Consider the following 22,888-nt stretch of genomic DNA (forward strand, 5'->3'; position numbering starts at 1 on the left):
AAGACTACAGCCTTCAGTATGGATTACACCTCAATATAAAGAAAACAAAAATCTCTTCTTCTTGGTGGTAGTGAGGTTTCCCCCACCCCCTGCTCTGGGATTGGTTCTCTTTTAAGCCTAGCAGATTGCAAAACTAACCAATCCCCTCGCTTGGGTTCCAGACACCTTATTTGCGTGGTCCCCTCCCCAATATGGGTTCCACGCATCTTATTTGCATTAGCAGCAAGCTGTCCAATCTCGTTGGTGGGCCACAAGCACCTTATTTGCATAGTCCCACCCAATCATTGTATGGGAGTCACAAAGGCTATGGCTAAAAAAAAAAAAAGGTGCAGTGAATTACTTAATATGGCTAGAAGAGCCATATTAAGTAATTCACTGCACCACACGTCTCCTAAGGAAGCAACTAGAAAGAGGAAAAATGTGCCTATAAATCTACTTTCCAGCTCCTCTACTTTGTTTCCCCCAAGTAGAACTGGGACAGGCCTGCCTTTTTGGCCTTGTAAGTTTTCTTTCTTCAAGATCTTTGATGGTAATGGAGACGATGATGATGCTTTTGGTGGCTGGTACGGGGATGTTGATAAATTATCATATTTCCAAGGCTTTGGAGTTTACAAAACACTTTCATGACCATTATCTCATCTGAGCCCAGCAAGGCAAGAATTATACCCATTTTATGAAAAAGAGAATGAGGTCTTTTGATTAAAAAACTCAGACTGACTTTATACCTCATTTAATCTGGAAAAAAAAAAAAATGGGTGGAGATGAGAGTCCCGAAGTGGGCATTCCTCGTACTGTCCCTGAGTGGGAGTGCTGCCCAGCTATGCCTACCTGTGCCCAGCTATAACAGGGGCTGTGCTTCCACTCTCTTAACCCCAGGAGAGGACCCACATGTGGCTGCCCGGGTCCTCTGGGCATTCTCCACTCTGGACATGCCTAATGTTGAGATGTGTATATGGGTTGCAGGCTTACTGTTTCTGAGGTTCCTGTGTGTCTCGTACATTGTCTCATTCCACTTACTCTACCTCAGACGAGGTCTTGAAGTAATAGAGGAGGGGGTCAGGGCCCAAGGTTACACAATTAGGAACTACTGTCAGTTCCTACCCTGCAATAGAAATTCCTGCGTATATTCCCTCCTCTCCCCTCCTCGCTATGAGTAGGAATTGACTCCGTGGCACTGGGTTTGGTTTTTTGGTTTGCTCCCCTCCTCCCAGAATAGAAGAGGGGCCCAGGGCAGCTGCCCTCTCCCCTCAAGATACCAGGTGCCAGAACACAGCTGCCTCTTCTCCATGGCTCCTCCAACCCAGGCAAGCTGTCATGGGTGGGGCTGAGCCGGGAAGAGCAGCCCTGTGTTGCATGTAGTGAGGCTGTCCCCTCTGCAGGCAAATCCAGCCAGAGATTGATTTTGAGCTGCAGTTCTGACCGGTGAGAGCTCCCCTGATCAGAGGGTAGGGAAGGGGAGGGAGGCTGTCAGGTTTGGGTGGATCAAACCAAAAACAAACCCGTAGCCTTGGAGTCGGATTCCAACTCATAGGGTGGATCAAACCCAAAACCCACTGCTGCGGAGTCGATTCTGACTCATAGCGACCCTACAGGACAGAGTAGAACTGCTTCATAGAGTTTCTAAGAAGCGCCTGGCAGATTTGAACTGTCAACCTTTTGGTTAGCAGCCATAGCACTGGGTGGATCAAGGGCCCTCAAAAAAATTAGAATTGGCTGGGGAAGGAAGAGCTCCTACTGGATTGTGGGGAAAAGGTTAGGGAACCCCAGGGGGACAAAGAGTGTGCTTGAGGGAATGACTAGAGGAGGGGAGAGTTTAGGGAATGGTAGGGGCCCCTGAAGGCTGGGAATGGCAAACTGCAGGTCCTAGCTCCAGCGTAACTGTTCCCTTGGTTTGGTCTCCCCATCTGGGCAATGTTGAGAACCCTCCTGACAGCTACCTTGCCAAGAGAAAGGGCTTCCAGAAAGTAAAAGTGACTCGCTCATGAACTGTGGTCTGGGGATCCTGCCTACCTCCTGTCTATGGGAGAAAGTAGATCCTGCCTACCTCCTGTCTTTGCCAGGTGAGGAGGGAGAAGAAAAGGTGCAAGCTTACAGCCTGGGTTGCCTTCGCAGCCGCTGACCTGGCCATGCCCGTCCCGCTGCTCTCGCTGCTGCTGCGCGCGCTGCTGTCCCGCCTGCTGCTGCCTGCTGCCCGCCTGGCCCGCCAGCACCTCCTGCCCCTCCTGCGCCGACTTGCTCGCCGCCTGGGCTCCCAGGACATGCGACAGGCTCTCTTGGGATGTCTGCTCTTTGTCCTCAGCCAGCAACACCCGCCGGACGCTGGTGAGGCCTCCAGAGAGGCCCTCTCAGAGAGGAGAGGGAGGCTAGCCCCCCAAAAGTGAGGCCACAAGTCCTGGAGGCAGATGTATCCATCGAAATGCTTTGTTTTGGAGTAGGACAGTCCTGGCACTGTCACTGACCCTCAAGAGACACAATGGGATGCTGAGCATGAGAGGGCCCCCCCCACCAGGATGCTGGCCCCTCCCCCTTCTCCCTACTGCCCCAGCAGAAATGCTTCTAGAAGGATGCCTCTTGTCTAGCAGAAAACTGATCATTGGCTTCAGCTCTGCAGTTCCTCCAAAGAATCTTCTGACCACCTCTGGCCTCAGCAGGGAGAGGAACTGACTTTCCCCCCGCAGATGGGGACATTAAAGTCCAGTGTGGGACAATGCTTACTCCAGGGACAACTGGCAATTTAGCTGAGAGGCAAGATTAGACTCCAGCCTGTCTGCCTTCCAAACTCAAGCCTACTTTAAGATATTAAGACCTTGGGTCCCTTAGGGAGGCAGGCCTGCCCAAAAGCCTTGCATGCAACAAGCGCTCAATAAATATTTGTTGATTTGAATTCTTGGTATGGCTTCGAAGTCTTATCACCCATACTTCTGCACTGCAAGACAGCCTACCCGAGCCAGGCAGCCGGGGGTGCGGAGGAGATGCAAGGCTTCCCTTTGCTATCTACCCCACTGTCTTCTCAGTCCTCACTGCTTGGAAGTTTTTTGTGTCTAACTTCAGTCAGAATGTCACCTTGGGACCCAGTCATGGCTTAGGTCTCTCTTAGAGGAAGGTTGGGTGGCCAGTTCAGGGTAGGGAGGAAGGCGTCCCTGAGAGAGCCTGGGGATTCTTCTCAGGGGGCGTTGGTGATGGGAAGAGGAAGATTTATTTGCCAAGGAATCCTGTGGCCAGCCACGGGGGGGGGGGGGGGGGCATTCGGAAATGCACGCCCCTGAGGGGCATTCTGGCACAGAGATCTGAGGGAAGTTATGTTACCTGACAAATTCACCGCATCATTTCTGCCTCCACAACCGGAGGCCCCTGGGGGTTAAATAAGAGTTGTCAGACATTTGCATCCCAGCCTCCGGATAATTTGCTTATTGTTCCCAGGTAAAAATCCTGCCTCCCAGAGAGTCTTGGACTCTAGATTCCAGGGGGATAGTAAGGAAAGCTGGCCCCCTTGGGGATTCTCATGCCGTCCCTACACCCGTCAAAAGTGAAGTCGGGGGAAGAAATGAGACCAGAGCCCTGCGAGGATTTCGGCCAGGCCCCTGCGGTCGCCCCTTCCAGGGTTCCCCAGGAGCCAGTGCACGTGCTCCCTTCTCTCCAGAGGGCGGCCTTGGGGGCGGGAGCAGGGGAAAAGGAGGTCCGAACTTCTGAGTCCCTAAACTCTGTGTCCTTCGGGTCACCGGCCCTCAAAGTTGCCTCCCCCGGCGCCGCGTGGCCCGGCCCGACGGGCCCCTCCCACTGTTACCCGCCTCCCTTCCTGCCGGCTCCAGAAGCGCCTGCGGCTCCCGGTCGGCGCGGGGCCCCGCATAGCCGGCAGCAGGGCGCGGGCCGGGCTCCAGGACCGCCCGTTGCAGCCCGCTCTCCCACCCACCGGAGCTCGGGCCAGCCCCGCCGGCGGCGGCGACCAGTCAGGCCCGCCGCGGGCAGCGTCCTCCCGCCACGGCTACGACCCCAAGCCGGAGGTGAGAGGCCAGGAGGGGGCCAGGGGCCCGCCAGCCCGGGAATTTCCGCCCCCCAACTCCGGACGCCCACGGCGGGGTCTCAGCAGGTGCGCGGAGGGCTGGGGTGGGCGGGGTGGGGGAGGGGCGGGTGGGGCGGGGTCTGCGCGGTTCTCACGCGGCCCGGGCCCGGCGGGACCCCGGAGAGAGGTGCGGGTGGGGAAACAGGCTGGGGTAGGGGTATCCTCAGTTGAGTTGGAACCTGCAGTTTCTGGAGGAGATCCATTTCTGGGACTTTGAAGGCTGTAGTTAAATGACGGCTTTTCCTCCGTCCAACTACACACAGACGCCCACAAGGTTAGAGACCTTACCAATGCACAGGTTGGGGGCAGAGGTTTGAGAAATGAGCCTATCAGACCTAGTGAACAAAGGGTTAAGTCTTCCTGAACCTTGACCTTGTACCCACCCTCCTGTACACACCCACGGGAAGGGCCAGGACCGTGCTGTTAGTTGCCAGGGAGAGTATATCCCACCTCATGGCGATCCGTTCTGTGCAGAGTACAGCTGCTTCGTAGGGTTTTCAAGGCCTTGACCTTTCTGGAGCAGATTATCAGTCCTGTCTTCTGAGGCACCTCTGGGTGGGTTCAAACTGTCATGTTTGTGCCACCCAGGGACTCCAGGCTAGGATTGTTGTGTGCTGCTGAGTCAGTTTTGACTGGTAGTGACCCCGTAGGACAGAGTAGAGCTGACCAATAGGGTTTCCTAGGCTGTAAATCTTTTTTTTTTTTTTTTGGTGTGTTTTAAGCAAAAGTTTACAATCAATCAGTCTCTCATACAAAAATTTATATACACCTTGCTATATACTCTTAGTTGCTCTCCCCCTAATGAGACAGCACACTCCTTTCCACCTGTATTCCCGTATCCATATCCATTCAGCCAGCTTCTGTCCCCCTCTGCCTTCTCATCTCCCCTCCAGACAGGAGCTGCCCACATAGTCTCATGTGTCTACTTGATCCAAGAAGCTCACTCCTCACCAGTATCATTTTCCGTCTTATAGCCCAATCCAATCCCTGTCTGAAGAGTTGGTTTTGGGAATGGTTCCAGTCTTCGGCTAACAGAAGGTCTGGGGACCATGACCTCCAGGGTCCTTCTAGTCTCAGTTAGACCGTTAAGTCTGGTCTTTTTATGAGAATTTGAGGTCTGCATCCCACTGCTTTCCTGCTCCATCTGGAATTCCCCATCATGTTCCTTGTCAGGCCAGCCATCAGCTGTAGCCGGGTACCATCTTGTTCTGGTCTCAGGCTGATGTAGTCTCTGATTTACGTGGCCCTTTCTGTCTCTTGGGCTCATAATTACCTTGTGTCTTTGGTGTTCTTCATTTTCTTTTGCTCCAGGTGGGTTGAGACCAATTGCTGCATCTTAGACAGCCACTTGCTAGTGTTTAAGACCCCAGGCGCCACTCTCCAAAGTGGGATGCAGAATGTTTTCTCAATAGACTTTATTATGCCAATTGACCTAGATGTCCCCAAAACCATGGTCCCCAAACCCCTGGCCCTGCTACACTAGCCTTTGAAGCCTTCGGTTTGTTCAGGAAACTCTTTGTTTTTGGTTTAGTACTGTTGTGCTGACCACTCCTGTATTGTGTGTTGTCTTTCCTTTCACCTAAAATAGTTCTTGTCTACTGTCTAATTAGTGAGTACCCCCTCCTTCCCACCCTCCCCACTCTCCACTCTTGTAACCGTCAAAGAATATTTTCTTCTCTGTTTAAACTATTTCTTAAGTTTTTATAATAATGGTCTTATACAATTTTTGTCCTTTTGCAGCTGACTAATTTCACTCACCATAATGCCTTCCAGATTCCGCCATGTTATGAAATGTTTCACAGAGGATTTATCATTGTTCTTTATCTATGCGTAGTATTCCATTGTGTGAATATACCATAATTTATTTATCCATTCATTTGTTGATGGGCACCTTGGTTGCTTCCATCTTTTTGCTATTGTCAGCAGTGCTGCAATGAACATGGGTGTGCATATATCTGTTCATGTAAAGGCTCTTATTTCTCTAGGATACATTCCAAGGAGTGGGATTGCTGGATCCTATGGTAGTGCTATTTCTAGCTTTTTAAGGAAGCGCCAAATTGATTTCCAAAGTGGCTGTACTATTTTACATTCCCACCAGCAGTATAAAATTGTCCCAGTCTCTCCGCAACCTCTGCAAAATTTATTATTTTGTGTTTTTTGGATTAATGCCATAGGCTGTAAATCTTAATGGGAGCAGATTGCCGGGTCTTTTCTCCAGTGAATCAACTGATGGGTTACAATTGCACCACGAGGGCCCCCAGGCCAGGACTAGGGTGAGGGAAATGAGGTAAGTCTGACGCAGAGAGGATTGACACCTGTCTTTATTTAAAACATAAATATTTTGTTCATCATGGATTTTTTGCAGTAACTTTTTTTTTAATTGTGCTTTAAGTGAAAGTTTCCAATTCCAGTCAGCTTCTCATACAAAAACTTATACACATATTGTTATATGACCCTACTTGCTGTCCCTACAATGTGACAGCATACTCCTCTCCACCCTGTATTTCCCATGTCTTTTCAACCAGCTCCTGTCCCCCTCTGCCTTCTCATCTCTCCTCCAGACAGAAACTGCCCACATAGTCTCATGTGTCTACTTGAGCTAAGAAGCTCACTCCCCACCAGTATCATTTTATGTCTTATATTCCAGTCTAATCTTTGTCTGAAGTGTGGGCTTCAAGAATGGTTTTAGTTTTGGGCTAACAGAGAGTCCAGGGGCCATGACCCCTGGGGTCCCTCCAGTTACAGTCAGACTATTAAGTCTGGTCTTTTTACTAGAATTTGAGGTCTGCATCCCACTTTTCTCCTGCTCCTAGGGATTCTCTGTTGTGTTCCCTGTCAGGGCAGTCATTGGTGGTAGCCGGATACCTTCTAGTTCTTTCGGTCTCAGGCTGATGGAGTCTCTGGTTTATGTGGCCCTTTCTTTCTCTTGGGCTCATATTTTCCTTGTGTCTTTGGTTGCAGTAACTTTTTAAAAAATACATTGCATTAAAATATTATTTATCTTGATTACTGAGATTTTTGGCACCTCAAATTTTGCACTCAGACAATTCCTAGTCCCAGCTCTGCCACAAAGCCATGGAGATATAGTGACAAACATAACTGAGAATCAAGGTCGTGAAGCCCAGGTGAAATTGTGCACTACGGATTAGTAAGCACAATTAAGCCCGTGCATACTTTGCTTACTGTAAACCCGTGCATACCCTGCTTACTGGTTAATCCCACAATAGACAGTCGTGAGACATTTGCTGGCGACAGACATCGGGCTGAGCAAACACACTTCCAGCAAACACAGATGGTTAGTTAGTGACAGTTGAGAGGACACAGGCCTGGGGAGGAATGGAACTGTGTATAAGGTGGTGAGGCATGCTTGGGGCCTGAAGGGAGGGGAGGAGAATCTGGGGCAAACCACAGTCCCAAACAGGGTGGGTGCATGGGGTGGGGGAGTGCAGCTGGGCCAGCCCTTCCCACCCTACCCCACTCCTGTGCCAGGGACCTGAGGGAGCCCAGGAAGAGCAAGAGCCGCAGACTGGGCAGAAGATGAAGTGGTTGGGCCTGGCTAGAAAAATTCCTGCCGAGCCTGTCCAGCAGAGGGCTCTGGCACCAGGCAACCAACTCTGCCTTGGGGGCGGCTCCGGAGGGGTGTGGGTGCTGGCTGGGGCCTAGGCAGGGTAGGTGCCAGATGGGCTTCTCTCCAGCAATAACAGCCCTGGCTGCTGCCATTCACTAAGCGTGCCAGGCCCCAGCGGGGGTGGGGAGAGGAACCAGCCTTCCGCAGTCTGGCCCAAGACCCTTGCCACTTCCGTCCAGTTACCTTCCCCTTCCAGCCTCCTTTGCACACAACTGCAGCCACTGGCCATAGGTCTGGCCATGCCTGGTGGATCTGTCTGACCACTAGGCCTGTCACCCCCACAGGCCCAGAGACAGGAAAGGAAGGTGGGAAGAAAGGCAAGGGGGCAAGGAAGACAGGAGAGGAGGACGAGGAGAGGAAGAGAGAGAGACTGGACAAACAAGAGGGCGGGAATGAGGGGAGGGAGGTTGTGGACACAGACATGGAGCCTCCCACAAGCTATGAGGCAGTGCCTAAGAAAATACTACCCATACCCGTCTTCCTGCCTTCGGTTTGGTTAAGGCCGAGGGATCCTGGTATGTCATGTCTCTGCGGGTTTAAGAAACGCCATGGAGCTGGAAGGCTGGGTAAATGTCCCTTCTGGAGTACCCTGGGGAGAGGCTACTGATCCTAAGTAGAAAAGCTACTCTTCTCCCAGGGATCAGTCTGTTTCTGTCTGGGGATAGGGTGTGACTCTGCTTGTCCCTATAATGTTAGTACCGCTAATTGTTAATTAGTGTCTGAGGCCTCTCCAGAGGACACAGTCCTTGGGCAGCTTTGGGGAGGGGGGAATGCATTCAATTTTCACTCTTGAGGACTTCTCCAGCCTTTGGATCCTCCTTTAGCACCAAGGGCTGCTGTGGTGCCAGCAAGTGCCCCACCTGCACTCCAATTTAATGCACAAGAAAAAAGGAAAGGAATCCTTTTTCCTCCCCTGGAGGTACTTGATGGACTGAAAACTCAGCCCTGGGCATGCCCACCCCTTTCCACCTCAGCCAGTGGAGGATGTGGGACTCAGCAAGGCTCCCGCCTTCTCAAGAACAAGAGGATTCACTTCAGGATGTAGGGCTGTTCCTGGCTTTTTCTCTTCGCATGCCCAGCTGTGCCTCGCTTTTCCCAAGTTCTGGATTTAGAAAGGGTGAACAGGGACAGATCACCCAATAATCAAGGTATGCAAGGGCTTTCTTGTGCTTACTTACTAACCTTTAGCGCACAATTTCACCACAATAGAAATGTGGTGAAACCCATGTGAAATTGTGCACTACAGATTAGTAAGTAAACACAAGTAAGCTCATGCCTACCTTGCTTCTTGTAAGCTTCAGTGTACCTTGCTTACTGGTTAATCTGCCCCTGAGAGTGAATCATGAGGGGGCTCAGAGCTGCTTCTCTATCTCCTTCCATACACATATAGCACCATACATACCCCTCCAAGTCAAAGTTGTGGGTGACGAGCATTGTGGTGTTTGTGTCTCTCTGTGTGTTAGAGGCGAAACAACCTACCAGGAAGGTCACTGAAATTGGAAGAGTCCTACCGGGGAGAAGGGGGCAGAAGCAAGCCTGTAGGAAGAGGAAGAGGAGTCTGAAAGGAAGAAGGTGGCACTGAAAAGGGGAGCCTGGAAAGAGAAAAGGTGCAGTGTGGAGGAAAAGTGGCATGGGCAGGGTTTGGAGTGGATAACGGAACATCTGGGATAGAATGGGGCGTCCGGGCTTGTCTGAGCAGAGGGTTTGTCACAGAAGACTACCGCGACTGGTTCTGTAAGAGTTTGCATAGACCCGGCGGAGGAGACTGGGGTACCCAGCGTGGGGCTGTACCCTCCAGAGGCCTCCCCTTGATGGAGGAGGGTTGGCGTGGCAGGGCCCCAAAAGGTCATACTGAGGGTGATAACGTGAGGTGTGGACCGGACAGCCCTGGGGGCGCAGGGTCTCGGGGGTGGGCGCTCCCCGAGCTTTAGGAGCCGCTGTGGGGGAGGCAGGGGCGGTTTCGCGCGGCTCGGGCGGGCGGGCTGGCGCAGGCCGGGGCGGGCTGGGGGCGGGCCCAGCCGAGGGCGGGTGAATGCTCCGGCGGGCGCGGGAAGTGGCCAAATAGCGCGCGGACCTCAGCGCGGGAGGAGCCCACCTCGAGCAGGTGCTGCCAGGGTCGGGGGGTGCCGGGGACGGCCGGGCCGGAGGGCGCCGCTTCCCTCTTGCCATGAGGCAGGGAGCCGGGCCTGACAGCTACGCGGCTGGGACACCCCGGGTGGGGGCGCCACTCCCCGGCGCTGAGCGTGCGGAGCTGCGCAGCACGTGGCGCGGACGGGCCGGGCCTCGGCGGGGGGAACCTTGAGGATGGGGACCTGAGCGGCGCGTGGATGGCTTGGCCCACGAGCGTAAACGCGGCTGTCGCCACGTCGACCTCCACCAGGGTCAGGCGAGTGGATGCTTAATTGCGCTCGATTTGTTGTGGTATAGGGGAGGGGCCGCGCCGCTGGCTGCGCTGGGAAGAGAGGAAGGAGAACGGGGAATGGAGGTCAGGGAGCTGTCTCTTTAGCCCTCTCCTTTTTCTGGCTTAACTCATGTCCCTGAGCCTCCTCTTCCTGGGCGCGTCCTCATTTACTCCCCGAGAGAGGACCCTCCCATTCACTCAGAGGACAAGGACACACATCCCGGGTTTTCGTTCCGGGGGAGAGCAGTGGTGCCCCAGGCTGGTCCCATCCCTGCCTCTCAGACCTCTCGGAGCCTCTCCCCAACCCCATGGTAGCCCCTTTGCCCACTCCTCTTGGTAACCTCCAGATCCTCCTGTTTGTTCTCTCCATCGTCCTGCCTGCCCCGGCCCTGAGACAGAGGGAGAGTGAGTGTGTGTGTGTGTGTGTGTGTGTGTGTAATGAGGGGGGGTGCCTTAGAACTGACACGTCAGTCTGGTGATGACCCACCTTATTTTTCTCTCTTAGTTGGAGCAGAGTTCCACCACCTCCCGTCTACAGGGATAGTCAGGAAGCAGGCTTTATACCTCCCTCCCCACTCTAGAAGCAGCCTAGAATAAGCTGCACTCATTAGCTGTGTGCCCTTAGGCAACTGACTCAAACTTTCTGAACCTCAGCAGCCTCTGTTCAATGGAGACAATCTAGCACTAGCTTATGCGGGGTTGTGAGGGAAAAGAGGGAGGATTTTGCTGTTAGTGACTGGCCTCATAAATGATAAACCCCTATGGGATCCTGGTGAGTGGAGAGTTTGATGCTATATTGCAAGGGTGTTCCTAGAAGCAGAGGTGCATGAGGGCTGTTGAGGAAGTGGGGAGGTGTTCCATTTAGTGGCTGCTTTCAGAGCCACATTTCAGCAGGCCAAGGCATGGCTGGAGGAAACACCAGATACTCTGAGCTGGTATCATATCCCTGGTTGCTGCTGGGCGAAGGGAGACAAGAACAAAACACCAGGGCTGGCCTGCTGAATGTCAGGGGTGGGGGCAGGGGCTGTCCGTGGAGTTGAATTGTGCCCAGGACTAGACCGGGAGTGCTGAGAGCAGCAATAGCAGGGAAAGAGGTCAGAAGTAAATACTTCTCTGAGCCTAAGCTGGATTTTACTGAGGGGAAGGGGAGATACTCTCTTCTCCGCACCCTAGTCTCCCATCTGGTTTGAAACTACACCTGCTCTTAATTCAGGAACCCTGCGGGCAGGGGGGCGGGGCAGTTTTGGAGACCAAACCTGGTATGCCAAGGAGAGAAGCTGGGGGTTCCCCACCTTGTTACCTAATAGCAAATCTGACACCTGAGCCCTTTCTGCCCATCCCCCGCCACAGCAGAGCCCTCTTGCCCCTACCTCTCTGGAACATGTAAATACTTCTGTTCACCACTCTGTCCTCAGTGCCTGGCTGACATGCAGAGGTCCTCAGTAATAGTTGTTTTGTTGAAAGGATGAATGAAAGAAGCCCCCTGCCTCCCTCCAGAGGAGTGTGGGTCTGCTGCCCACTCCTTGCCCCTGCAACCCTGGCGTCGGTTGGGGGGCTGAGGAAAGCCTTTGGAGAGTCTGGAGTTTGCCCACGGAGGGGCTAAGGGAGATTATCAGGAGGGGTGGGAAAGCCTCTTGATGGTCTGAGGGACTCCAGCAGAGTCTTGTCTCAGGTTGGGGCCTGGAGCGCTGGCTGCACCTGAGAGTTCAGTCAACCCTTCAGCTCCCCTGCTGAGCGTCCTTAACTCTTATCTGCCAAGCCACAGGGTGGTTTTATCACTGGCTGTGTGAGTCTTCTCAGAATGGCCCTGCTCCCTTCCTCAGGGGGGCCTGAGGAGTTCTCTCCTAAAGTGCCTTATGCTACCTTCTTAATTCCGGACCCTCACCCAGGAGCCCAAGGACAAGACCTGCAGCCTGAGCTTGAGCTCAAACCATCTCCTGGGGCCTGCTTGGAGCCCCTCTGCTCGGAACCCTCTGGTGACAAGCAGCAGGTGAATGCTTGGCTGGGCTGAGGAGGGTGGGAATGACTGTCCTCATGCCCCAAACAGCATGATTTGGCCCCAGAGCTAGGCCAGCTTGTGGGGAATGCGCCAGCACAGTCTGGCCTCCATGCCATCCAACAGGAAAGCTGTTTAATCTGCTGATGCCAGGGCTCCTCCCTCCACAAGCAGAGACAGGAGAGATACCGAAGGGGGACGCTGGGAGCTTTGGGACTCTGCAGTTAGGCAGGCCTGTGCCTTCCACCCCTCTAGTCTTCCCTTTAAGGCCCCTTTCAGAACCCTCTCAGAAAGGGGAAGAGGACAGGGACCTGGGATTGAGTCAGAGAGGAACTGAGGGGGGATGGGGTGACCCTGGGGGCAGGGCTGGGGAGTCCAATGAGCCAGGCTACGTTGTGGGAAGGGCTGGGTCCCCACATCCATTGAGAAATATTTTCCGGGAAAACCATCTGGAACTAGGCAGCCCTTGAGCAGTAGCTGGAAAGGAAGGTTCAGGTGCCACCAGCACAGAGGCCTGAAACTGGGGCTCCTCTAGGAGGGGACAGGCTCTTCAAAGCCCACCGTAGTTATGGACCCAGGGCTCCCCAGGGAGGGACTGTGCAGGGGGCTGGGGAGACGTCTCTAGCAGGGCCTCATCTTTGACCCCTTGCTGCCGATGCCAGTCTGTAGCTCTATTTGCTTGGTTCCCTCCCTCCTCTCCTCCCCCTTGTCCTCTTTGCTTTATCTGCTTCACTCCATTTACCTCCCCCTGTCCCTCTTTCCATTGTTGTCACCGTCCCTGACCCTTCTCATCCTCTTCCCTGCCTTCTCTGACTGTGTTTCCCTCCCTCTCAATCATTCTTCCTCTTCGCCCTCCACCCTCTTGTTTCCCAGCTTACAAACTGCTTCAGCTGCTGGATAAAAATAGCAGTGGCAGCCGCCAGGCCGGGAGCCAGGTAGAGCCTGAGCAGGCAGGGGTCCTACCAGGACTGGCCTGCTGGGGGTCAGTGAGCAGAGTGCCCACACACCCAGGAGGAGCAGCCTGCGGGGCAGGGCCGGAGGAGTCCTACTGCACTCTGCTTCTTGCCTGCCCTGCCTCCCCCAACCAGGGTCAGAACAGACCTATGGGAAGGCAGGGCCAAGACAAGGCCTCTCACTGCTTCTGTCCCCAGCAAGCCTCAGAAGAAGGGAGCTCTCAGCCAGAGGACACCACGAACACTGTCACCATGACAACCAGTCACCAGCCTCAGGACAGGTACTTGGGGGCAGGGGTAGGGGAGTGGAAATGGGTCTTCAGGACACTGATTACAGTGTCCTTTGGAATTTGGAGTTGCTACTGCTGGCTGCCCTTCTGGTCAGGTCTGGGTCAGGGGTGGAGACCGTGTGTGCCTCGGCTGGGTGGGTGGGTGGCAGTCCCTCCCTGCTTGTCAATATTTCCACTGTTGCTCTGTAGCCAGCCAGCAGCGTCTGGCTCCTCTCACCACCGTGAGGAGACATTTGGCAGTGCCTTTCATTCCCAAGCACATCTGGCAGAACTGCCCTCTCCCTCAGGGTTGCCCAGCACCTCCACCTCAGATGACCCCGCCCCACCCCAGCCCTTGATCTGACCTTCCTCTCACTTCCCCACCTCCTGAGCCTCTGAGACCCACAATTGTGTTCTATGCAAATGTTTTTTGGGGGAGAGGCTGGAGCTTGATTTCTGTTCTCCAAGGGGCCAAGGAAGTTGAGAAGTGATGCCTGGAATCGGAAACGCTTTCCAGGTGCAAGGCTCTGTCCCTCCCTCCACTGCAGACTCCAGATCCCATCACAGGTCCCCTGCCCACCCTGTTTCCTCCTGTGCCAGAGGCCACAGAACTAGGTCACTTCTGGCTGTGGGACCATGGGCACTTAGCTTCATCTCTCTGGGACTCTTTCCCCACCTGCAAAAGAGAAGTGAGAATAGCTACTTCACAGTGGCTTATTTGGAGGGGAGAGGATTTAAGGGGACACAGTAAGTATACAGCCCTTGTTAGGTTCCTCCTCTCCATTCCTGGGCTATCTGCCTGCCCGCACCCCAGCCTCAACGTTCCTACAGCGAACAATCTCCTGAACCCCAATTTTCTTTCTTCCCATCTCCATCCACCTTGTTGCACTTCTTTCCCAGCACCATTCTGGACGTCTGTCCTATTTGACCTTTGTTGGGAGTTCCTCCCTCTATTCCAGGCCTATGAACCAACCCCTGAGCTCTCTTACTCAAAGTAGGGACTATCTGAGGGAATTCAGGAGAGCTGTGGTTGCAATGGCTTAGACCTGCCCACTTGAGGGCTCACCCAGGGCCTGCATCTGTGTCCGCGGGCTCAGGGACAGAAGCCCCAACACTCCTCTCCACAAGTCCCGCCGAGCCCGACACCTCCTGCTCTAGCCAGACCTGTCCCTTCACAGCCCTGGGTTGAGTCCCTGTCCTCTCTGTGGATAAAGCAGGGGTAGGCTGTGTGGGGGGGCGGGGTAGGCAGGCATGTCTGAGGCTCACAGTGGGAGGGGCCCAAGCTTACAAACAAGGCCTGTCCCAGACATGGCCCTGACGTGTAGGGTTTGGGGCAGTGCCCTGACCAAAAGCTGCGACAGCCCTTATTTACACTGTGGGGCCCAGATGACATCTAGCTGCCTGGCACCTCCTGGCCTGCCACAGGTGGTGTGACCTATAGAGCCACTTTTGTCTTGGCCAGGAAAAAACCGCTCGCTCATTTCCCAGCAGCCCTGAGGCACCCCGCCTGCCTGCCCCACTAGGTCCAGAATGGGCTGGGAGCTTCTTGACCTCAGAATCCTCTTTGGAAAGCCACAGAGTCCCAGCCCAGATACCATAATCACTTCCAGCCTCCCTAGTGGAGGTGGAAGAGACACTTACTGTTTGCTTTCTCACTCATCCACCCACCCCTAGTCCTTCAGCAGAATTTCCAAAACCAATCCCGGATGTGAGGATCACACTGGTTCCCAGCCTGCAGCGTCCCCTGAGTCTTTCAGGGCTGAGAACCAAGGTCCTGTTGGTCATGCCATTCAGCCATGTGTCCCTGGCCTCCCTCCCACCCTGGACGCTCTGGATTCGTCTTATGCCATTTTCCCTTTCCCAGGGCGCCCTCTCCCCCCACGCCACCCCTCCTCATTCCGAGCAAACACACCTGTAGGAGAACCTGTGCACAGGTACACAAACACAGCTCTCTAGCCCCAGCCTCTTACCCTGCTCAGAGGGACAGCTGGAGAGACTGAAGGTCAGAGAGGCAGGGGCTTCCCCAGGTTTGCTCTGGGGAAGGGTGGGATGGGGAGTCACTCTGGGCCCTTTTCTTCTCCCGTGCCCAGGTACAAAGCTGTCTGGCTTATTTTCTTCATGCTGGGTCTGGGGACGCTTCTTCCCTGGAACTTTTTCATGACGGCCACCATGGTGAGGCTGGGGGCACTGGGCCTGAAGAGGGCATGGGTCATTGGGTGTGCAGGGCCTGCATCTGTGCCTGTGGCCCCACTGACAGAGGCTCCAACATTCCTCTCAACTTTCACAGTATTTCACAAACCGCCTGGACAAGTCCTATAATATGTCTTTGGTCACTGCTGAAATGAACAAGGACGTCGAGGCCTCAGCTGCCCCTGCAGCACCCTCTCCTGAGCGGAGTTTTCTCAGTGCCATCTTCAACAATGTCATGACACTGTGTGCCATGCTGCCCCTGCTGCTGTTCACGTGCCTCAACTCCTTCCTGCATCAGAGGTGAGGGCCCCTCCTTTGCAGCTGCCCACTTGACCCCTCCCTGTCTCCTCCATTTCCCAGACTAAGAACCTGGTTTGACTACCCCTTCCCTGTCCCCCTCGGCCCCTCCCGGCAGGATCCCCCAGTCCCTACGAATCCTGGGCAGCCTGGTGGCCATCCTGCTGGTGTTCATGATCACTGCCATCCTGGTGAAGGTACAAATGGATGCTCTGCCCTTCTTCATCATCACCATGATCAAGATCATGTTCATTAATTGTAAGTTGGGGCTGGGAGGGGGCCTGCAGGGCAGTCTTCCCCACATACCACCACCATTCTTTTAGACCCAGGGTCAGCCTGAGAGGAGCCACATTCCTCTCCCAGGAGGGAACCGGTGCTGTGGGCAGTTGGGATTCAGAGGCCTGAACAGGCATGGAGCAGGGTTGGGAATGGGAGCAGAGAGAAGGGCACCTCAGTGTCAGTACTCACTGGGAGTAAAGCAGGAATTACAGGGACCTGTTTTCCTGTAACCAGCCAGTTGTTGTCAAGTCGACTCTGACTCATGGCAACCCCATATGTGTCCTTGGGTGGTACAAATGGTTAATGTGCTTGGCTGCTGAGAGGTTTGAGTCCAACCAGAGGTGCCTTGGAAGAAAGGTCTGGCCATCTACTTCCAAAAAATCAGAACTGGAAAACTCTACAGAGCAGAGTTCTACTCTTACATGGGTCACCATGAATTGGAGTTGACTTGATGGCAACTGGTTTAGTTTTCCCACAGACCCCCAACCTCAGCCCTGGTGGAAGTGAGTCCCGCCCTGCTCCCTCCCCTCCACTCCCCCCCGCCACTGATGCCCACCCTGTTCCCCCAGCATTTGGTGCCATCCTGCAGGGCAGCCTGTTCGGTCTGGCTGGCCTCTTGCCCATCAGCTACACGGCCCCCATCATGAGCGGCCAGGGCCTGGCGGGCTTCTTCTCCTCAGTGGCCATGATCTGTGCCATTGCCAGTAAGTCCTGCAGCCTACTTGCCTATTGCCCTGGTTTTTGTGGGGAGAAGGGGGTGGGACTTGTCTCTGATCACTGACAACACTATCTCTACCTCAGGTGGCTCGGAGCTGTCAGAAAGTGCCTTTGGCTACTTTATCACAGCCTGTGGGGTCATCATTCTGACCATCATCTGCTACCTTGGCCTGCCCCAGCTGGTGAGCAATGCAGAAGGCTGGGGTTTGGGGCCCGTGGAGTCCAGGGCTCCAAACCAAGGGTATTCTGAGGTCAAAACCTGGAGGAAGCAAGAATTCAGGAGATCCCACCCCTGAATCTACCTCCCTGTCTCTCCTACTTGATAGGAATTCTACCGCTACTACCAGCAGCACAAGCTCGAAGGGCCTGGGGAGCAGGAGACCAAGTTGGACCTCATTAGTAAAGGTCTGAATCGCCTGGGGAGCTGGGGCGGAGGATGGCATGCCAGGCAGGGGACAGCATAAGCAAAATGATAAGAATGAGTACACTGTATTTGCCGGCAGCAATGAGCCAGCAGAGGACAGAGGAACTGACATGGGGGAGGGGAGCGATGGTAAATAAGGCCTGGAAAAGGCAAAATGAGGAGATATTTGGACTGAAGGTAGTCAAAGCATTTTTAGGTTCTTAGGAAAGTAACCTGACCTGAGGCTCCAGGGAGAGGTCAGAACCCAGGCAACTCAGGCTATAGGAGCTACAGGGAAGTTCTGGGCTGGACGTGAGGGTGGGACTGTTGACTTGTTAAGGGGCTGTGTGCTCCCAACCAACCTTAGCCCTTTTGTCTCATCTCTTCTCTCCCCATGACTTGAAGATCCCTCTACAGCCTCTCACCCCCCAGGAGAGGAGCCAGGAACAGGCAAAGAGGAGCCCAGAATCTCAGCCCCCAACTCTCAGCCCACCTCCAATAGCCCCTCTATCAGAGCAATCCTCAAAAATGTACGTGGGCGTCCTGCGCTCTTCTTCTTCTTTGCCCCCACGCTCTGCCCCAACTCAACTCTTCCCTTTCTGACCTGAGATTTGGATTCACGTGCGTGTGTGTGCGTGTGTGTGTCTTGTGTCTGTGTATGTTGTGGGTAGGGGTTCTTTTCTGCATGGCCACCTTGAAAACTGAGGCCTGGGTGAATTTCCCGCCCTTTTCTCCAGATCTCAGTCCTGGCTTTCTCCGTCTGCTTCGTCTTCACTGTCACCATTGGATTATTTCCTGCCGTGACCGCTGAGGTCAAGTCCAGCATCGCCGGCATCAGTGCCTGGAGTGAGGACACCATGGGTTCCCAGGATGGGGGCAGGGGCTACAGCGGGACTGGGATTGGAGGAGAGAGGGAGCCTGGGCTGCCTTCTCCCCAGCCAGACCCTCCTCTTTGTCCTTCCCTGGGCTGGAAGCATCTTCCCCATTTTATTGCTGGGGAAGCTTAGGTCCAGTGAGGGTCAGGGATTGCTAACTACCTTCTAATCTAAATCTACTCTGACTTTTCCAGGACACTACTTCATTCCTGTGTCCTGTTTCTTGACTTTCAATATCTTTGACTGGCTGGGCCGGAGCCTCACAGCCATATTCATGTGGGTAAGTGGAGGAAACGGGTACAAGGCCCTTGTGGGAGGCAGGAGTCCAGCCTTGAGACCCAGAAATGGAACCCAAAAAGGCATAGTAAAGGAACTATGCTTTTTTTTGGTTTTTTTTTTTTTTTTTCATTGAGGTGTAGTTTACATATAATAAAGTACACAAATTGTAAGTATACAGCTATACATACGACACACACACACTCCTCTATAATCACCACCCAGATCAAGATCTAGAACATTGCCCACACCCTCAGAAGGCTCCACTGTGCCCCCTTTCAATCAGTACACCTAAGGATAACCAAGCTTTGAGGTTTCCATTTAGATCCTGAGGGTCCCCAGACAGAGCCCTGAGGGCCTAGGTGTCTGGGTGTGTCCTTGGGGCAGACCCAGGTTAAGGCATTGCCCTGCTTCCCACAGCCTGGGAAGGACAGTCACTGGCTGCCAAGCCTGGTGGTGGCCCGGCTTGTGTTTGTGCCCCTGCTGATGCTGTGCAATGTGCATCCACGCAAATACCTGCCTGTGGTCTTTGAGCACGATGCCTGGTTCATCTTCTTCGTGGCTGCCTTCGCCTTCTCCAACGGCTACCTCGCCAGCCTCTGCATGTGCTTTGGACCCAAGTGAGTGGGGCTGGGTGGGCACCTTGGTGGCATCAGGTAGGGTCCAGAGCTCCAGTGGGGGACACTCAACAGAGTTAAAGAGGCCAAGAGGAGGATCTCTGATCCTGGAACTTAGGGTTCCCAGGCTGAGATGGGAGACCCCTTGGGAGAGGCCTGGAGACTAAGGGAGAGGTGGTAGGGATAGGGTGCCCAGCCTTAGCTGGAGGTGTGGGAGGGGGCTGTCAGGATGAGTTGGAAGATAGCCTCAGTACACATCCTCCCCAAGGGTAAAAAGCTAGGTCAGAGTTAGGATATAGGATGGGTTAGTTAGCTGAGTTAGGTACTCAGGTAAGTCCTATACCCCTTGCCCTCTTTCCCTCAGGAAAGTGAAACCGGCTGAGGCGGAGACTGCAGGAGCCATCATGGCCTTCTTTCTGTGTCTGGGTCTGGCACTGGGGGCTGTCTTCTCCTTCCTGTTCCGGGCCATTGTGTGACCATGGATAGACAGAACTGCACTGCCCGCCTGCGTCTGGCCACCTTCCTTCTCCTTTCAGGGATGGGCAGGTGTGGTCTGGAGGCTTTCTCTTCCAGCTGACCTCTGATATCTCACTGCCTGTGCTGGGCACAGGTGGCCAGGCCTAGGGGAGGGAGCCTCTGTAGGTGGACAGTGGTTCCCACGGCGGGCCTGAGGGTCAAAGTCAAGGGAGGGGGTGCAGTCTCTGCATCTGCCTAAGCCTGCCCATGCACTTGGCTCTGACTGGTTTCTGCTTGAGCAGGACCACAGAGGCTCCTGGTCTCAGAGCTGAGTGAGTGAGTGCACTGTATCTATATGTATGTTTGTTGGCCTGCCCTGGTACCGGTGGCTAGGAACCAGGACTGACCGTTATATGGTCTGATCGGATTATTTCCCCTCCTTCTCTTCTCCCCATGTACTTCCCCCTCCCCGTACCCCCTCCCCTGCTCTCCACACTTAGTTTCTACCCATCAAGCACCCTGTACAGATTGCCATTATACTGCCTTTTTTTATACCCAACAGAAACCAGGTGCCCTCAGAGGCTCTGTGATTAAATAAACTTTTGTTTTTATTATTTTTTTTTCCCCCTTCGTGGCTCCGTGTTTCCTCCAGCCATGGCTTCATGCCCTAAAGAAGGTAGAGGGCTGGCGGCCTGAGTCTGGGGGGAATGAGCAATGACCCAGCTGGGCCTCTGCCAGGGCTGGGCCCAGGTCCCAGGTCCAAGGGGAGGTAGCCCTCTTGGCTTCATAGGGAGTGTAGTGCCCCCTTCTGGGGCCATAGGGAAGGACAGGCCGGGAGCCAGGATACTGACCATTGGCCCAAAGGCCAAGTTTTTCTTTTGCCACTTCATTCCTTCTTCCATAGGACTGGGGATGGAGATGGCTCTCTGTCTTTCCTTTATCTTCACTACTACCCCCTGTGCTCTGTCCTCAGCCCCAGGCATGAGCTCTCCAGCACTGGATAGCATGGCCCCCTCCCCACTTCAGCTCCTGGTGGCACTCCTGCACCATCGGGCAGTAAAAGGCTGAGGCCTGAGGGTTCTCCCTTACCTGGCACTCTTCCATGACACCAAAGCTCAGCCTGCCAGTCTGCCTGGGGAACAAGGGGCCTATGTGTCCTGCATTGAAGCTAGGTCCTCCCCTTCTCATCCCAAACTCTGGCCGAGGGAGGGGTGGGTTGGCATGGGGGCCCATAAGAGTGCCTTGGAGATGGAGGCCGCACCGCTGGGGTGCCCCTTCTCAAAAATGATTTCTTGAATGGTAGTGCAGCTCTGGCCACAGAGGCCCCCGCCTCACTAACCTGGGCCTCGGGTGCAGCCTCATATTCCCCCAGAAGGGCAAGAGGTATTTCCTCAGAGCTCAGCCAGCCAGCAGATTGCTACAGAGTTGGCACCTCTGACAGGGCTTCATGTCTCACATGAATTTAATTTAATTGAAGGCTTCAGACCTCATTAAGGGTTGTTAGCCCATTTTTAAGGCTCTTTGATGAGCTCTGAAACCCTAATGGGGTAGTTAAGTATACCATTATATTGGGAATTAAAGTCTATGTACTAATTTGTCAGACTAGGGTACATAGCTGAGGTTGGTGGAAAATAAGATATTCCTTTCCTCTCAAGTTCAAAAAGTCTGTGGAAGGCCCTTTGGCAATAAGAGTCAAGCTGTAAGAGACAAACCTGAACCCTTTCTCTTCCCTTGCCCTCAATCTCCTTGATTTCCCCCATTTTACCCTATACCTGGGATCCCTGTTGAGTTTCTTCCTTTCAGGGCCAACAGGAATCCAGTGTTTCTTCCCTGGGTGCATTCTTGGGTCGGGCCACGTCCTGCCTGGCCTCTTATGACTTCTTCCCTCCCTGGTCTCCAGTGCATCCCACCCGTGGCCACAGGAATAATTGGAAACCAAAATGAGGTTTAGGCCAGACCTCTCCCTGGGGTATGTTCCTACCTTCCAGAGCATTTCCTGATCATTTACCACCACCACCAGCAGCAACAACTAGTTCATGCCGTTTCTTTCCCCTCTGTACCTCAGAGTTTTTGTAACTTTGTGATTCTTCTTCTATCACATTCTTTTCTTACTCCAGCTACCAGACTGTCATGTTTTTGAGGGTAGGGTTTACATTTAACTCATAGTTTTGAATCTTCAAGTTACAAGCACTGTACCTGGCTACCAGAGGTACTCAAATGTTTGCTTCATTGCGCAAGCTTGTTCCAAGATGGGGCTTTTTTTTTTTTTTCCATCCAGAAGCAATCTTCACATGCCTGACTCCAGTTGTGTGGCAGCATTTATTGGTATAGAGAGATACGGGATGTTAACTAGGTTCCCTGCAATCCAGCGATGATTTGGAGGGAAAAATGTATTTAAAATACAGTCACTTTTCTTTCTGTACTTTACTATTGACTCTAAAGAAAATTTTTCCCCAAAATGTTTTCTAATGCAAATATAGAAACTGTCTCCTCACTTCCTTTCCATTCTCATGATCTCAGTGTCCTAGGCACTAGGGATTAACAGAAAAGCAGCTACCAGGTCTCCTGCCTGGCTAGCTGCAATGATGGCTCCTGACCACAAGTGGGTGCTCTTCAGGCAAACCACCTTTTCGGGGGCAGGACTGGATAGGGGCTTCCTCCAGGAGTCTGCACCACTTTCCTCCTAGCATTTTGTTTCCTGTAAAGTGAAGAGGGCTGAGCATGAGAATCTAGTAGGTATCCTTGACCCTGCTGTGACATTGCCTTCTGTATAATGTTCCTGCTCAAAGAATCAGTCTACATTCAGCAGCCATCCTCACTAGAGTGGCTGTCTTTGCAACATAGAAATTTTCCTCTTATTTTATGGTAAATTGTTGGGGTTTCAAACACTTTCGAAAGCTAAGTGCCCCAGTCAAATCAACAGCCCTTATTGAAAATAGAAGTGAAGCCTCAGATATGACTAAATGACTAACTGGAATTTATCTGCGTATCTCTTCTTTGAGGTCAATGTGGGGAAAGCATGGTGAAGGCAGTGTAAGGGGGATGACAGAAGAACCCCAATTCTTGGAAACGCTACTTCTCAGAGTTTGACAGTCACTCAAAATGGACATGAGCAGAGAAACGCAGAGTCACTTTAAAGAGAGAGCTCTCCTCTCAGGGCTGAAAGTTCGCTGAGTCTTATACACAGCTAGAGTGGCAGCCCCAGGGAGGTCAGCTAGCCAGCAGAGCTGACACAGAGGCCAGGCTGGCAGTGTCCACCCAGGCCCTTGCAGCCTATCTGGTTCCTGGGGCAAGTTGGCACTGGGTATAGAGATGGGCATCCCCTGGACTCCTCTAGGCTGTCTCAGCATGATCCGTCTTCCTGTGTGGGTGCTTGCTCAGAGCCCTCTGCAGCCTTGGCAATCTTGGTGCTCCTTGTAAATGAGCAATTTGATATCCTGGCTCTAGGCTGCAGGGTCTCAACTATGAGCT

The 22,888-nt window shown here is 53.5% G+C and overlaps 2 protein-coding genes across 5 annotated transcripts; both read left to right on the plus strand.

The window, feature by feature from the left end:
* Window positions 1-2,126: 2,126 nt before the first annotated feature.
* MYMX (myomixer, myoblast fusion factor) lies at window positions 2,127-2,473 on the plus strand. The gene has a single exon (XM_023547066.2). It carries the CDS (start codon window positions 2,127-2,129, stop codon window positions 2,379-2,381), a length of 255 nt encoding a protein of 84 aa, XP_023402834.1. The 3' UTR covers window positions 2,382-2,473.
* Window positions 2,474-9,106: 6,633 nt separating this feature from the next.
* SLC29A1 (solute carrier family 29 member 1 (Augustine blood group)) lies at window positions 9,107-22,661 on the plus strand. 4 transcript variants are annotated; one of them, XM_064286789.1, is made up of 14 exons: window positions 9,107-9,295; window positions 11,979-12,079; window positions 13,241-13,319; window positions 15,398-15,479; window positions 15,595-15,797; window positions 15,913-16,052; window positions 16,643-16,777; window positions 16,875-16,972; window positions 17,117-17,195; window positions 17,599-17,723; window positions 17,931-18,039; window positions 18,263-18,348; window positions 18,765-18,964; window positions 19,326-22,661. In XM_064286789.1, exons 3-14 carry the CDS (start codon window positions 13,291-13,293, stop codon window positions 19,435-19,437), a joined length of 1,398 nt encoding a protein of 465 aa, XP_064142859.1. In that variant the 5' UTR covers window positions 9,107-9,295; window positions 11,979-12,079; window positions 13,241-13,290; the 3' UTR covers window positions 19,438-22,661. The 4 variants fall into 4 exon arrangements, with proteins under 4 accessions (XP_064142859.1, XP_064142853.1, XP_064142861.1 ...); XM_064286783.1 differs by having other exon boundaries at window positions 13,237-13,319; window positions 19,326-22,660; XM_064286791.1 differs by lacking the exon at window positions 9,107-9,295 and adding an exon at window positions 9,729-9,792 and having other exon boundaries at window positions 13,237-13,319; window positions 19,326-22,660.
* Window positions 22,662-22,888: the final 227 nt, after the last annotated feature.

The sequence above is a fragment of the Loxodonta africana genome, chromosome 1 (genome assembly GCF_030014295.1).
Source record: "Loxodonta africana isolate mLoxAfr1 chromosome 1, mLoxAfr1.hap2, whole genome shotgun sequence".
Classification (NCBI taxonomy): domain Eukaryota; kingdom Metazoa; phylum Chordata; class Mammalia; order Proboscidea; family Elephantidae; genus Loxodonta; species Loxodonta africana.